The 16116-nt window shown below is 56.1% G+C and overlaps 1 protein-coding gene across 1 annotated transcript; it reads right to left on the reverse strand.

The window, feature by feature from the left end:
* Positions 1-1058: 1058 nt before the first annotated feature.
* Positions 1059-15927, reverse strand: Mmab (metabolism of cobalamin associated B). Its single transcript, XM_026409202.2, has 9 exons — positions 15759-15927; positions 14186-14247; positions 11614-11707; positions 9028-9085; positions 7743-7815; positions 7444-7541; positions 7130-7194; positions 5000-5059; positions 1059-3246 (listed from the first exon to the last, which is right to left on the reverse strand). Exons 1-9 carry the CDS (start codon positions 15872-15874, stop codon positions 3138-3140), a joined length of 735 nt encoding a protein of 244 aa, XP_026264987.1. The 5' UTR covers positions 15875-15927; the 3' UTR covers positions 1059-3137.
* Between the last annotated feature and the right edge of the window lie 189 nt (positions 15928-16116).

Genomic DNA, 16116 nt, shown 5'->3' on the forward strand with positions numbered 1-16116 from the left:
TAAAACTGGAGGGGCTGTCGGGAGATGTCGGGAGGAGGCGAGGGTGACATTGCAGTGGACGAGGGATTCGGAGCTGGGGACGTTTGTCATGGGGATGTGTTACAAGTTGGGGCTGTGGAAATCACTCAGTGAAGAGCGCACATTAACAATGGCCATGAAATATCAGTTAAGGGAAACCAGGCTGAGCGATGGGACAGCAGGATCTATTAGCACCTGGCCCTGCTCACCGCAGCCCAGGGCGTGATGAAGGGGACTGTCAAGGGGCGGCCGGTGGGAGCAAGGCGCAGGGCTGGGCGGCTCGACACCGCGTCCAAGGCTGGCTCTCGGAGCCAGTCCCCCACCTGCCAAACAGAGCCCCTAGGTTGCCTCCCTTGGGGGGCAGTGAGGCTCAGGAGACCGCAGGGGTGGGGCACTCGCTGGGGGCTCAGCACGTGGCAGACCCTCTGCCAGGTTGGCTGGCGTCCTTGTCACGGGTTCCTCTCCAGAATGATACCAGGTTCCAGGGAGCTTGGCTGGACGTGGCAGGGTGGGCGAGGCACTTTTTGGGGTGCACACTATGGGAGCACCAAGACACTTGATGATCAAGGTGAGTTTTCATGCAATTTATATATACATAAATTATATATATTTTTTTATATTATATTTATAATATAAATATATATATTTTTTCTGTATTGAGGGTTGAACCCGCAGGCGCTCTATCACTGAGCTGCAGCCCCAGCCCTGATTCTTACTTTGAGTCAGGGTCTCGCTAAGTTGCCAAGGCTGGCCTTGAACTTGCCTTTCTCCCTCTGCTTCCCGAGTTGCGGGGACTACGTGTGTGCCACCCTTGCTGCCCATCCCTTGCTCTTCCTCCTCCCCACCCTCCTGATTATTTTTGCCAGCGAGGCAGGTGCATTGGGCTCCACTGGGTCCCTCTGGCTGACGGGGTGCCCCTCTGGAGCCTTGGGCAGAGAGTGAGGTCCAGATTTCAAAATATACGGAAACCCCCGATACCTCTGGTATTGCCGTCTGACTTGACTTTGGGCTGGAGGATGAAGGCAAGCTTGACCACTGAGCCACATCCTCAGACCTTCTTTATTTAGAGACAGGGTCTCACTAAATTGCCTACGACCTCAGTAAATTGCTGACGCTGGCTTTGAACTCGAGATCCTCCTGCTCGACCTCCAGAGCCGCTGGGATGACAGACGTGCACCACCATGCCCCGTGGGTACTGCCATTCTAAATAAAACAAGCTGCTGTGTCACAACCCCCTGCTACCCTGTGAAGTGGCGGCAAGCCAAGGTTGCCGATTGTGCGCTAACACGTTGGGAAACCCGGGCTAGATGTCTCGACTATGAACGTTTACTAACTTTTCCCACTTGATTTGAAATCTGGGAGGCTATTTTGATGAGTGTACTCAGTGGGATACATTTTTCCTTCTGCAGGGGCTCCTCCGTGGCTTTGGAAGGCCCGCCCGCTTTCAAACAGCCCACTCTCTGGGTCACCCAAGCCAGCCTGCTGCTCCCCCTGGGCTGGGGACACAGACTGAACTGCCTGCGTGTCCCTGGCTGGTCTCCCAGGGAAAGGTCTGCTGATGGAAGGGAAGATGGGGCCAGAGGCGGGGCCTGGGAACCTGAGGTAAGACCCCCCTGTGGGTGTCTGGCGAAATCCCTCGTTTCCATGTCATTATTCCAGAGCGTCCTAGGCCCTGGGAACTCCTTGGTCCTTCACCCTGGCCAGCAGCGTGGGTTGTTGCTTCATCAAGTACAGCGTGCCCCTTCCTGGTGGATCTGGCGCTGTGGGCAGCGCTGTGATGGCCGCAGGCTCTCGGAGCCCTGCTCCCCGTCTGGGCGTGCAGGTGGCACAGCAGTTGGGGGCGCTTCCAGCTTCCAGTCTTGTTGGCACAGCCGGCACCCACCTCTGCACAGCCCATTCTAACCAGGGGGTGGGGTGGCACTGGACGTGGCCGCCTCCTGGAGAGAGTGTTTCTCGCTCCTGGGCACCTGGACCTCACTCTCTGCCCAAGGCTCCAGAGGGGCACCCCGTCAGCCAGAGGGACCCAGCAGCGCCCAATGCACCTGCCTCACTGGCAAAGTGAGCAGAGGGTGGGGGAGGTGGACGTGTGCCTGCAGCTGGCAGCCATGTTGCCCACTTGCTGGAGTGACCAGCCGCCCGGGCCTCAGCAGGAGCTTGAGGAAGGACCGGTTGCGGGACCAGCTCACCAGGCACCTCGGCCTGGCCACTCCTGCCCTTCTGGAAGTCACTTCCTGCGATAAGCAGCGTGACATCCTCAGGTTCTCACGGCTGCCTCTCCCCTTCATAAATATCCCTCTTCCTGAGGACACAGCTGGCACTGGCGATGTCATCTCATAGCAGGAGGGGAGCGGTGACACACGCGATGACACCCGGCCTGGAACGGATCTCAGAGCGCAGAGCAGGCCTCAAAGTCTCCCTGGCCTTGGGCTGGCCCGGCCTGAAGGTCTTGTGTCCTTAAGCTGAACGGTGCCACCTCGCCCTTGGCACTCGGCCCCTGGCAGGAAGGGGCGTCTCTGTGATGCGGCATCGCTCCCCCAGGGCCTCCTCCCCACTATGGAGGGTCTCTGAGCTGCACCCCACACTCAGTTCACGGAGGGTGGCGTTTCTGAAGCCACCTGTCAATTTGCAGCTGTCCTTCCCCCACACGGTGGCAGTGATGGGTGGCTCAGAGGTGAACTAAACTTCCAAATCCAGCCTGCTGTCCCCTTTATAAATGTGACATTTAAAGCCCCGTTGGCGCAGGTAAATCATGATTACACTTCCAAGGGCCTCTGGTGCCACTGCAGATCCTTGACAACCGCAGCTGGAGCGGGAGGCTGGCCCGGCAGCGCTCGCTGTCCCCGCTCCCTGTCCCCCTCACACCCGCACACACGTGGCTCAAGCCTCCCCACTTTTATTCTTTTTCCCACGTGGCCCCTCCTCTTTGCGGCTGTCCTTGACCTTTCTGAGACCCAGGACGCCCTGGGGATGCAGGGGCAGAAATCTCAGGGGCTGTGGTCCTTCGAGGGAGGTGGCAGGGGCTGCGAGGCAAAGACCTCATGACGAGCTCCTCAGGAACCAGGACACTGGAGAGCAAGCTGCCCGTCACCACAGGGACCCACAACCCCCGAGGTGGCATTTCAAGGAGCCTGGGTCTCTGTCCGATGGGCCGTCCTCCTGTATATCTTCTCCTGGTTCCCCTCCTTCATGGCTGCGTATCTGGCCACCGTGAAGAGGTAGTCGCTGAGTCTGCGGGGACAGAGGAGCAGAGAGGAAGAGAAACGGGGTCAGTGCTGATGGGCCTTCCTCTGCGGCCTACCAGGAGGAGCCACGAAGCCCCGGGAGCACTGTGTGTGGGGACGGCATGTGCCCAGCCCTCTTGGGTCAGACGGGTGGCACTGAGGTCAGCTTCTGTGACAGCCAGGGGCCCAACTTTGGTACCAGGGTGGGGCAGTTCCTGCCAGTCCTGCTGTTGACCTGCCCTGACCCCACGGGCGGGAACTCTGAACCACCCTTTGGGTTGGTTCGTGCACTTTGAGGAACCAGGACTGCTACTTCCCAAACTGGAGGGTGCACGGATCACCCGGGGACCGTGTGACATGCAGATCCCCATTCTGGAGGGGGATTCTGCAGGTGGAGTCCTGGTCAGCAACACCACACTTTGAGAAGGGAGGGTTCTTGACCTTGGTAGTAGGACATTCTGGATCATTCCTTAAGGTCAGGTGGTCCTAGGCATCGTAGGGCATCAGCAGCCTCAGTCTCTACCCATTAGATGCTAGTAGCACCCCAACACCCAGCTGTGACAACTGAAGGTGTCTCCAGAACCATGATGTCCTGGGAAGCACTGGCCTGGAGTGTTCTAGTGACCAGGGCACAGTCACTCTCTCTCCTTCCTTTGCCCGAGCAGTGGTGGCCTCGGGGCAGGGGGCCTTTTGCAGGGAAACTGATGGAGAGCATGCAGGACGGGTCACCATGCCTGCCGTGAGGTGCTTCCTCGGGTCCATCTAGGCTGTCCCCGTCAGCCGCTGCCACACCAAGCCCTCCCCCTCCCTGAGGTCAGCGCCACAGAACCTCCCTGACCATGCCCAGCCCCTGGGCCCGCCCCCCACTCCTGGTGGCCCACTGCTGGCTCTCTGGGGACAGTAGGGGAGACTGCTCTGGGTACTGCCCCCTCCTATAACTCCTGGAGGCAGTGACGTGCTGTTTCTTGTTGGCTCCGCAGCATCTGCCCGGGGAGGAGCTGCCTGGCCACATGCCACTGCAGACCTTAGGGGCTCGGGGGGTGGGGGGTCTGCAAAGGTGGAATGGAGCTGCTGGTCGGGGGTCTGCGCCTCCCAGGAGGAAGGAGCTGGTCAGGAGCCACCCGAGCCCAGGCCACGACCCAGTGAGAGGGGAGTCCAGTGTCAGGAGCCACGCCTGCTATGCCGTCACTCACAGCACGGCTGGGACAGCTTCTGGGGTGCTGCCCTGGGCTCTGGCCTCGCCCATGCTCATGCCACTCAGCGAATCCAGTGGAGCAGGCTTCAGGCTGCTGAGGCAGAGGGAGTCCTCCCTGGGTCACTGGGTCCTGCACCAGGGCTCCCGAGCTTGGCTGGGCCTGCCTCTCTGCTGCCCTGGAGTGTCTCTGGGAAGGGAGACTGGCTGGTCTCCCTGGGGGTCACTGTCAGATGCCTCGTGAGGACTCCCCTGACCACCTGGCCTCCAGGAGCCGCTTGCTTCCAGCCTGTCCCTCTGTGCTTATTGGTTTCCGCTATTTTTTACAGTGGTCTCTTCCAACCAGATCTCAACGTCACCAAGGACAGGGACAATGTCTGTCTCCTCCGCAGCTGCTCCCAACACTGGCACCGTGCCTGGCATGCAGCAGACACCCACAAACATGAGCAGAGGGGTGGGCGAGTGAGCACGGCCCCTGCAGGGCTCCGCAGACCCAAACCACTGGGGTGCTGTCCCACAAACGTGCCTAGAGTCAGAGCAGAGACCCGCCCCCACCCTGCGCAAGTACCTGTTTAAGAACTTGGCCACATTGGCATCCGTCTCTCCCATCTGGACAAGAGGCACCACGCTGAGAAGAGAAAACACAGTCACGCCATGCTGCAGGACCCAGCACACCCAGGGACCTGGAGCCTCTCCCAAACAGCTCTTCCCAGATGGCCCTGGTCGACTTCAGTCTGTACAAACTTCGCCAGCACCAGAGGTGGAAACTGTCCCCGTCCCTGGTGGGCTTAATAGGTCATTCAATCCCCTTTCCTTGGACACATCAGATAGGGCCTGGCCAAGGAGGGATGGAGCACAGAGCAGAGGTTGGTGGGATAGCTGCCCCGCATCCCAGTGCACTGGTTTTGGGGTGACAGGGCCCAGGTCTGGGCCCCTAACTGGGTAGGATGGAGTAGCCACCCCAGCCTTCCAAGGGGAAAGCTAACCCTTAATCCCCAAGGGGCTGCCAGTTTAAACTACGGCTTGGAGCAACTTCATGGGAAAGAAAAGACCGAAGCCAACCAAGCTCCCGGTTCTCCACGATTCTGAGTTCCCAGGGTCCACGCCAGTCTGTGTGGACATTTCAGACAGTGGCCTGCAATCTGCTAAGCACTGAGAAGGTGCAGGGCCCTGCCAGGACCCTCATACATATTGCTGCTGCTGCAGGACCCTTGCTGGGTGGCACTGTCCCCAGACCCAGTCTCGGGGTTCTTGCCCCCATCTAAGGTCACACAACTGGCTGATGGTCCAGGCAGGAAGTGGGTCCAGCCTGCCCCGGGGGAGCGCCTCCCACTCAGCATGGAGGTTCTTTACCAGAAGTGTCCCAGCCACTGTCCCCCCCGCCCCCGATGGTCGGCTGCTCATGGCTACAGCAGTGGCCGCCTGCCTCTGGGACCTGCCATCTGCTCAGCCCTCCCCTCGCTGGGCCTCTGGGCGGTTTCTGACTTCTTGCTGCTATGAGCTCTACTGATGTACGTGACTTTGAACAAATGACATTTTTTGCTTTTTTATTTTTGTTCAATACTTATAAGGATTGAACCCAGGGGTGTCAAATCCCCAACCCTTTATTTAACTTTTATTTTTAATTAATTTCTTCTGTGCTTGGGATTGAACTCAAGGGGACTTCAATGCTGAACTACATCCCCAGCCCTTTTAATTAATTAATTAACTAGGAGACAGGGTCCTCCTAAGTTGCCCAGGCTGGCGTGGAGCTGACCATTCTCCTGCCTCAGCCTCCCAAGTCCCTGGGATGACAGGTATGTGCCCCCCGAGTCCCTGGGATGACAGGTATGTGCCCCCCGAGTCCCTGGGATGACGGGTATGTGCCCCTGGGCCTAGCATATTTTTTGCTTTTGAAACTAAAACTTTCTGTTCCCAGGATCCCTTTGCCTGTCTTGGACCAAGAGCCTTTCACGAAGGACAAAGCTTTTGTGGAGTGGGGTCATGGAGAGCTCAGGGTTTGGCTGGACAGACCTGGGCTCAACTACACTCTGCACTCTGCAGGGACACTGGGTGACCCTAGTCATGATGTCACCTCTCTAAGCCCATTTCCTGGCTCCTATAAAGAGGGGCTGCCATGTATCTCAGGGCTCTAATGAGGAACCCATGAGATTATGAGCAGAGCGCCTGGCCCACAGGTGCTTGTACCCGGGGGACCTGTCTTTCTGTTCTCCAGGTGGGTGGCAGCCGGGCTGAGGAGGGGTGTGATTGGGCACTTCCAAGTCCTTGAAAAGGCTGTTGGTGGCTTTCCATTCTGAGTGGGGGAAAGGCCCCGGCAGCTGGTGGCTGGGCTATGACCACTTCTACCCAGGGCCCCCGCAGCCAGGCAGCCCCCACACCCTCCTCTCTATGAGCTCAAGGAGTCCTTTACGCCACTCTTTCAAGTAGCCGGGCCCCGCCACTGGCTTCTTCTTGCTCTCAGGAGAAAGGCAGGCCCCTCTGGCCCACGGGGAGTGAGCCCTGGGTTTCTCTGCCTGTCTCCCCTCGCAGGTGGGCTCTGAGGACGGGGCTCAGGGCTGGCCTGCCCTGGCCCGCTGACAAAGTCTCCAGGAGCAGAGCTGCCTCTGGACAGGACGCCACGCCTGCCTCCCTGGGCTCACACTCTCAGCCAGGTGGGGGGGGCCCTTACCATCTCTCAGCTGCGGATCTTACCGCTTACCGTCTCTCAGCTCGGCGGCACACGGCCCGACAGAAATGCAGAGCAGAGCTACTCTTGCCTCCCGACTGAAAGGAGAAAGTGGGTGTTGGCTGGGCGATATTTGGCCTGGGGGGCTCTACTGAGCACCCCTGGAGACCCACCTCCATCGGGCACAGGGCTGGGGAGGGTTCAGAGAGGACTGGAGGGGCCTGGGGCTGCAGGACAGCTTCTGTCGCTATTAAAGGCTACTGAGGGGGACGTGGAAAGGCCCGTCTTTTCTCAGTACCCCTGGTCCGCAGTCCCCCCCCACTGGGTGGCGGCCCCCCAACACCTACTGGCAGGATGAAGGCCGTGAGCGGGGGCAGCTGGCGGGAGTACTTGTCGATCCACTGCTCCAGCTCCAGGGTGGGCCCCGCCTCGAAGGCTGTGTGTCCTGAGGGTCGCGGAGCAGGAGGAACAGCTATGACGCCTTGGCCCTCAAAGCAACACCCCGAGTCCCTTCCGCCTGCCTGGCCTCAGACTGTAGCCACCCTCAGGAACAACCTCCCTCTGGGGGCCACGGGGCTCCATGGCCGACTGTTGTGGCCCTGGGCTCCCAAGAGACCCCCGCCCTCCGGGCAAGTGGGAGAGTTACTTAAGTGGGCCTCCCTGGCCGAGGAGCGTGGGGTGGCCAGGGCGGAGCCGACCTCCTGCAGCACACACTGGATCTGGGGAGAAGAGGAGAGGGAAGACGTACTCGTGAGGCTGGCCAGAAGTGACAGAGCCACACGCAGGGGTGCCACCTGGCCACAGAGTGTGAGACTTCAGAACCCGCACGTGACCTCGTGGTGGGCCACTAGCCCTGTGGAGGGGACCTGTGAGGCTGTTTCAGAGTCTGTGGAAGGACAAGGCCCGGTGTCCAGCGGTGAGCAGGGAGCACCCCCGTGGAGATCAAGAGGAACCTTCTGGCTCTGTCCTTGTCTCCCGTGCGCCTGTGTCCTTGTGAGAGCTGCTGCTCCTCTCTGGCTGACCGCTCTGGTTTCCTGACTGGTTGGGCCGCTGCAGCCCAATGTGTACAGGATGCTGCAGAGATGGTCAGCTAGGCCCGCGGGGCCTCTGGAGCAGGAGGCCTATCTGCTCCCTGGAGCCCATGCCTGGGCTGTTTACCCTCAGGGCACATGTAGATGGAAACCTTGGGCACACCTGGAGCTGCTGTCCCCATCTCTGTGTTTGACATTCACTCTGGGAGTCAGAGACCCCAACTCTCCTCTTCAAGGGACTGGGGATTAAACTCAGGGGTTCTCTATTACTGAGTTGGACCCCTACCCTGTCCCCCTACCAATTAATTTTGAGACAGGGTCTCACTAAGTTGCTCAGGCTGGCCTCAAATTTGTGATCCTCCTACCTTAGCCTCCAGGCTATCTGGGTCACAGTCATGTGCCACCCCACGCGACCCGCTCCTTCTTAAGGAACATTCAGAAATGCTAGTGAGCAGGCCCAGCTGGGCTCACTGCTGCAGGGTGTCCCCAAGCTGTGGCACTTCATCGCGGGTTTCTCAGCCTGAGGGTTACTGCCTTTTGGGACTGGGTCACCCTTTGTGGAGGGAACAGACGGGTGCACCGTAGGATACTGAGCTGCGCTCCTGGTCTGTCCCAACAGATGCCAGCTGCGGCCCCCCCAGATGTGGCATCACAAATGCCTCTGAGCATTGCCAAATGCCCCTGGGGCAGAGCTGCAGCCGGGGAGGCTGCTGCCCTCTGTCCTCTGTCCTGCCCGAGGAGGAGAGTCATCTCCACATGTCCCCTTTTCACAGATGGGGAAACCGAGGCATGCAGACAGGAGTGACCGGCCCCAGAGGCATGAAAGGGGAGCAGGAGCAGAGGAGGACTCAGTCATGGCCGCCGGGCTGCCCCGACCTGGGGCGAGAGGACGGCACTTACTTTCTGAAGCTCTTCGGCAAACGTGTGGCCCTTTTCTTCAATTAATTCCATAGCAAACCTGTGAGGAGACAAACAGAAAGGATGTGGCTCTAGGGCAGGGCTGAGCCAACGTCCCAGGTGGAGGCCATCCACTGGTTCAGCCACAGCCCAGGGCCGTGTCCCCTGCTGACACCAGGAGCGTCCTTGCCTCTTCTCACACTCCTTTTCCCAGTGGTTCCCTTTTGAGCACCTGCCCTGGCAGAGTCCTGGGGACTTGGTGAGGAACAGAAGGTGACACAGGCCTGTGCAGCAGTGGGGGGACTTTAGTTGGGGACCATACTACCAAATGGGAAGCTGCAGGCCGAGGTCAGTGTGGAGGGAGGTGAGGGAGGCTCAGCTGGCCTCAGCCAGGGCGCAGGAGGGCTTCCAGGGCAGCTGGAGGGGGGCTCTGGGGGCTGAGGGAGGTGGGATGGGGGGACTGCCCAGTTGCTGGTCAAGATGCTGCCCCTGGCCTCCTCTGCACCCCGCTCTCTTGTACCCCTCAGCGTCCTGGAGGGGACCGGGGTGCACTGGGAGGAGGAGAGGCGGGAAGGCAGGGGCTCAGAGGCGTGAGCGGTTCCGGGAACTGGTGATCATGCCAGAGACAGCAGGAGGGGGGCCTGAAGGGGCAGGGGACGGGGAGGGGCCCCCACCCTGCAGAGTGCTGGATTCCAGGCAGCGAGAGAGGCAGGAGCCCAGGGCCACCAGGCGCCACCCAGCTGGAGCGCAGGCTCCTGCGTGCCCTCAGACCCCTGCACCCCTCTCCAGCCTCCTGCTGCCACCTCCCACGGGCTGGACCCCAGAAATCCAGGAAACCAGGGAGCTGGTCACCAGTCAAAAGGCCCGCTGCCCAGGTACAGAAAGGAAAGAGGAGGTGGACAATGATACAAAAGGAGAACAAAAATGACCCGCGCGCCTGCCCAGCCACCGCCAATCAGCATGAAATGGGCGCAGAATTCGGCCAGCACCGCCAGTGCGAGGAGATGGCTGCCAGAAGGGCTCCTCCGGTGCTGGTCCCCTGCCACGTCCCACCGCAGGCAGCGCCCCGTTGGTGTCTGTGGCCTCCTGGAGGCAGGGCTGAGGCTGTTTGCAGTGTCTGACACACGGAGGTGCCCGGTCAATATCTGACAAAGGACCCCAGACTTTGTCAGGGTTCTAGACTACCTCTTGCCCCACATCGGTTGGAAGATGCTGCTCACTGATTGGCTAATTTTTTTTTTTTAACATACCAGGGATTGAACCCAGGGCACTCGACCACTGAGCCACACCCCTAGCCCTATTTTGCATTTTATTTAGAGACAGGGTCTCCCTGAGATGCTCAGGGCCTTGCTAAGTTGCTGAGGCTGGCTTTGAACTCACAGTCCTCCTGCCTCAGCCTCCTGAGCCCCTGGGATGACAGGCATGGGCCACTGCACCCAGGTCATTTGCTAATTCTGAATGGCCAATGTTAGCACCCATCCTGCCTCCACTGTGCCCACTTCACCCTGTCTCCCCAGCCCCGCAGACAGGGTTTTGCCTTCTCTGCCTTGCTGGAAGACTATCACCCCTGACGTTATCTGCCTTGAAAATCTCACCTCGTCTGCACATGGCTGAGAAATGGTAGCCGTGAACACATAAGTTATCATGATAATGATAACTGCTAAGCAGGGCACTGTCCTAGGGAGGAAACATGGAATTATCTCACTTAATCGCATAAGTACACAGTGAGATGGGTACGATCACTACAACCATTTGACAGAGCAGTAATAGGCTCAGAGAGGCCAGGGGTCTGACTGAAGTCACACAGCTACCTGGCAGTGGTACTAAATTTGAACCCAGGTCTGCCTGGTTCCCGTGCCCCTATCACCACAGAGCCATGTCAGATCTGGAAACCAGCCCTTGAGCGTGGGGGGCTGTGCTCTGACTCTCAGCAGGTGCTGCCCCTCCCAGCCCACCCATGCCAGGCATATGCCCAGGAATGGCTCCGGGACGTCTAAGACTCAGTGTGAGCTTCACCAGGACTCCTCTTCCCTCTGCCCCCATGACTGGTAGGGTCTCAGGCAGATGCTGTCCTGCCCTCCTGGGTCCCCTAGTCAAGGCCACGTGGAGCAGAGACAGCCAACCCATGGCATGGGCTTGAGGTACGAGCCGGAAATATAACTTTGGTTTCTAAGCTCTGAGGTTTGGGGGACAGCGTGGCCTGGCGGATCCCCACTAATTCTTCACGTCAACCTTCTAAACACTGGCTGTTTCACAATTATCGCTCACGAACGGGATGGCACTTGGCACACCGCCCATCAGACTAACTTGTCTCTGTCTCTTCAGAGACACAGCTCAGTGGTGCAGCGCTCACCTGAGCAGTGAGGGATCCAGGCAGGGATGGAGGGAAGGGCAGCTGCACACGGTGACCAGCGAGACAAGCAGGAGCAAGCAGGGCCAGGAAGGAGGGTGTCTGCAGCCCGGCACCTGGAGGGGCGGACCAGCCTACGCGCCCAGCTCAGGCAGGCTCAAGTGCAGGCACTTCCACGGTCGTGGCCTTCACTCTCCCCCATTCAGACCCGACCTCAGGGCCAGTCCCACCTCCCTTACCCAATGGCTGAACTTAATTCATCCGTAGTTCCCACGGCTTCAAAGACCTGGTCATCTTTGGGTCTCCTTTCTCCTGTGAAGGTGCTAGAAAACCCTGTGGAAAAAACATACAGCCGCCCAAATTAAGGCCCCCCCACTTGCTGGGTTCTGTTTGTGTGTTTGTTGCAGTGGTGGGGATCAAACCCAGGGTCTGTGCACACGTGCTCTACCACTGAACCTCACCACCAGCCCGAAGGTGTTCAAAATGAAGTTCAAGAGACACAGAAAAACGCTGACCCAGGGGCTGGGGTAGTGGCTCAGGGGTAGAGCGCTTGCCTAGCTTGTGTGAGGCCCTGGGTTCGATTCTCAGCTCCGCATATAAATAAATGAATAAAATAAAGGTCCATCAATGTCTAAAAAAAATTTTTGAAAAAAGAAAGAAAAACGCTGACCCAGGTGTGGAGGCGCATGCCTGTAATCCCAGCAATCTCCTGTAATCCCAGGAGGCTGAGGTAGGAGGATAGCAGGTTCAAGGCCAAGTTCAGCAACTTAGTGAGGCCCTAAGCAACTTAGCAAGACCCTGACCCAAAATAAAAAAAATAAAATAAAAAGGGCTGGAATACAGTTCAGTGATAAAGCACCCCAGGTTCAATCCCCGGTACCTAAATAAACAAACAAATAAATAAAGAAGAAAGAAAAGAACCGAAACCAGAAGTGCACAAGTTCATGAATTGCTATTAACTAAATATACCTCTGTGATCAGCATCCAGTTCAAGGACAAAACTTGACTAGTGCCCTAGAAGAGCCCTGCCACCACTTTCAGCCATCACTCCCAGGGTGACAGCAAGGCTCACTTCCTCCCTGGTATGCTTCTAAACTTTAAAAGCATGTACTAAGCAGCCTGTTAAGACGAAAACCATTTCAGACATATTACATGTCCATCATCACTGTATCTCACAGGAAATCAAAGTCCCCTGCACCTCTGCCTGGGCCATGGTTCTCTGCCTGGCCATGGTCCCTGCCTGGGTCATGGTCCCTGCCTGGGTCATGGTTCCTGCCTGGGTCACGGTCCCTGCCTGGCAACACTGGCCTGGCACTCATAGGCAGGTTGGCTGCTCTGCTGAACACAAATGACTTCACAGAATGCTATCGGATGGTCCACCAAGACTGTGACAGATCAGGACCAAAACGAAAGAGGCGACAGCTGAGCAATTCCACAATATGAAAATACCAAACACCTGCTTTCCTGTTGTGAGTGATCGCTGCATCTGTATCCCCTCTTCCTCTCTCCCACCTTCTAGGGAAAATTAAAATACCCAATGACGTAATCAGCCCTGCTTTCCGACAGCGTCCCATCCAGAGCAGAGCCCCACTTCCCTGAACCCTCCCCGGCGCCACCTATCACAAGCCCAGCCCTATGAGTCCTTTCCACACCCTCCTTAAAAAATATATTTATATGTAAATAGGTATGTACATATATACCCATATACGTTGAGCTGTAGATGGACAATACCTTTACTTTATTAATTTAGTGTTTTAATGTGGTGCTGAGGATCGAGCCCAGTGCCTCCCCGTGCCAGGCAAGTGCTCTGCCTCTGAGCCCCAGCCCCGCCCCTCCACCATTCTTTTATGGAGTCGTCTCAGAGTCCCATGCTGGGCCACCTCCTTCCTGCTAAGGAGCCAACTGCCCCTGTATCTCACTGCTGGTGGTCCCTGGAGGTCCTTGGCTGGCAGTCATTGACACTACCACCTGACCCTTGTCATCCCTGGGTACGTTTCTTTTTGTTTTGGTGGTGGTAATACATGCTTAACATCAAGTTCACCATTTTGGTCTTTCTTTTAGTCTATAGTTCAATGGCGTTAAGAATATCCTAGGTATATGTGTATACTTTTAAGTACAGATCCAAAAAACAATGTGATCTGCAAGGTTTTAAACTTCAGGAAATGGTATCATTCTGATAGGCATATTTTTTCCAAACCTAGGTAGATCTGCCACTGAGCTGTCTGCCTCTCCCCAACCCCAAACATCTTTTCATCACTTGACATACCTTGGGGGTTTTCATTTCACATCACATTTTTGATATGATTCAGATCTGTCACATAATTTTTTTTAAACTGGGAATTAAACCCAGGGACACTTAACTACTGAGCCACAACCCCAGCCCTTTTTGTGATTTTATTTAGAGACAGGGTCTCGCTGAGTTGCTTAGGGCCTCGATAAGTTGCTGAGGCTGGCTTTGAACTCATGATCCTCCTGCCTCAGCCTCCTGAGCTGCTGGGATTATAGGCATACGCCACAGCACCCAGCCTGTCACATAATTTTTTTTTTTTTTTTTTTTTTTTTAGAGAGAGAGAGCGAGAACTTTTAATATTTATTTTTTAGTTTTTGGCAGACGGACACAACATCTTTGTTGGTATGTGGTGCTGAGGATCGAACCCGGGCCACACGCATGCCAGGCGAGCGCGCTACCGCTTGAGCCACATCCCCAGCCCCCGCCACATACTTTTTAATGGCTACAAAGAAGTTAGAAGAACTTTGAAATGAGGTCAGCTGGATGTCTTTTGTTGCATTTTTCACCGGTCCTCACCCTACCTTTGTCTCCTGTCTTGGTGTAAATCTTGGGGGTCTTGGGGCTCTTCGATGGAGGCTGTAGCCTAATGAGAAACAGACACCAAGAGGTCATGAGTGAGAGATCTTACACAGAGGGGCACCTCTGTGGGTCCCAGCTTTCTGCCTGCAACCTCAGCAGTAGCCCTTACCCCCACCCCACCTTTTGGGTGGCAATATCTTGTTGACCTCTGTCCCCCCTATTCCTTCTACTTCAAGTCCTTTGTGAACCAGCTCTGTACCTTGCCCACAGGTGTCTGGAGAGTAGCTGATGTAATGCATTGCTCAATGGAATGGAGATGTTCAATGAATATCTGATGAAAGAACTGATTGACTAATCCCCCCCATAGCTCCTGTACCACAGTGGATTTTGGGCATTCTCTCCTGGATTTCTCCTGAAATCCTCCAGTAACCCCAAAGGTAGACACGACCTGTTACCTTCATTTTACTGTTGAGGAAACTGTAGCTCACAGTGAGACTCATTTTCCTGAGAGGGAAGAGGCAGAGCTTGGGATTCACCTCCAAGACTGTCCTACTCCAGGGCCCAAACTGTTCCCTCTACCCTCCCCAAACTCTTACTTTCTACCACTAAGTCAGGGCCTCCTGGAGGGAAAGAAAACTGGGCCACTTCCATTCCACAAGGCTTCAGGTACACTCAGAAATGAAGTATTACTAAAACAGGATTTGAAAATAAGCATTTTCACTTTTTTTTTTTTTTAGAACAACAGCCTTTTATTTTTAAGAATTTATTTTTTAGTTTTAGGTGGACACAATATCTTTATTTTATATTTATATGGTGCTGAGGATCGAACGAAGTGCCTCATGCACGCTAGGTAAGCACTCTACCACTGAGCTACAGCCCCTCAGTCTTATTGGCAGTGCTGGAGACTAAACCCAGGTCCTCATGCATACTAGGCAAATGTTCTACTACTGATTTACATCCCTAGGATTCCCCCAAACTAACATTTTCAAATAGCAACATAAAACTTAGATAGCTTGGGGTTGGGGCTGGGGCTTAGCAGTAGCGCACTTGCCTGGCATGTGTGAAGTACTGAGTTCGTTTCTCAGCACCGCGTATAAATAAATAAAATAAAGAAAGGTCTATCAACAACTAAAAAAATAAAAAATTTACATAGCTCAAAATTAAAATGTGACATTATATGGTTATTCAAAAGTTATATTACTGAACCTATAAAATATATTAACCCATTATTAATTCGTGGTATTTTACAGGTTCTGAGGCTGGGGTGGTCTTGGGGAGCGGTGCAAATTTCAGAGCACATGATGAGTGCCACCTCGAGATAATGCCAGTGTGTCTGTATAAACTGCTTTGGAGACAGGTCAAAATCCGACTGTGGGTCCTCCTGGCCCACAAGGGCCATGGCCTGCCCTGACTGATGACAGCTGGGCTGCATTAAAATCTGGCAAAGAAATCCTGGCTTCCACGTTGCTCACGGTGACGTCAGTACACTGGGGACGTCATGTTGACGTACCCAAGGTGACGACATCACGATGCTCTCTGCAGGTGTTCGAGTTACCCAACCAGCCCGACACTCACCTGTCCCCGTCTTCCACGCCCTGAGGCCCGCGACTCTGAAAACGGGGACATAGCAGCTTGCTAGCGCCTAGGCACCCGCGAAAGCCAAAGCGACCTCCCCTGACCCACACAGCCATGCCCTGGGCCACTAGTCGGGAGCTGACCCAGCCAGGCCACCGTCCAGGCCCGGGGGATGACTCCACCCACAGCCGCCGCGCCACCGCTCAGATGCCGTTTCCCATTGGTTCGCGTCTCTCGGACCAGGGCGGGACCCTCCTAAAGGACTTGTTTTCCATTGGTTCGCCTAAGGAGAGGGGCGGGAAGACCCTTGACGGCTTGGTTGCGATCCCTATTGGCCAATGCAAGCCAATTCGTGAAG

This window comes from Urocitellus parryii, chromosome 3 (assembly GCF_045843805.1).
Source record: "Urocitellus parryii isolate mUroPar1 chromosome 3, mUroPar1.hap1, whole genome shotgun sequence".
Taxonomy (NCBI): Eukaryota; Metazoa; Chordata; class Mammalia; order Rodentia; family Sciuridae; genus Urocitellus; species Urocitellus parryii.

Bases quoted from the DNA above. Each gene is read 5' to 3' on its own strand.
- Mmab (XM_026409202.2), bottom strand. From the start codon at position 15,874: ATGGCTGTGTGGGTCAGGGGAGGTCGCTTTGGCTTTCGCGGGTGCCTA. The intron at 9,086-11,613 runs GTAAGGGAGGTG...GTCTCCTCACAG, and splicing joins GAATTAAGTTCAGCCATTGG to GTTTGCTATGGAATTAATTG. The intron at 7,816-9,027 runs GTAAGTGCCGTC...TCTTCTCCCCAG, and splicing joins TTGCCGAAGAGCTTCAGAAA to ATCCAGTGTGTGCTGCAGGA.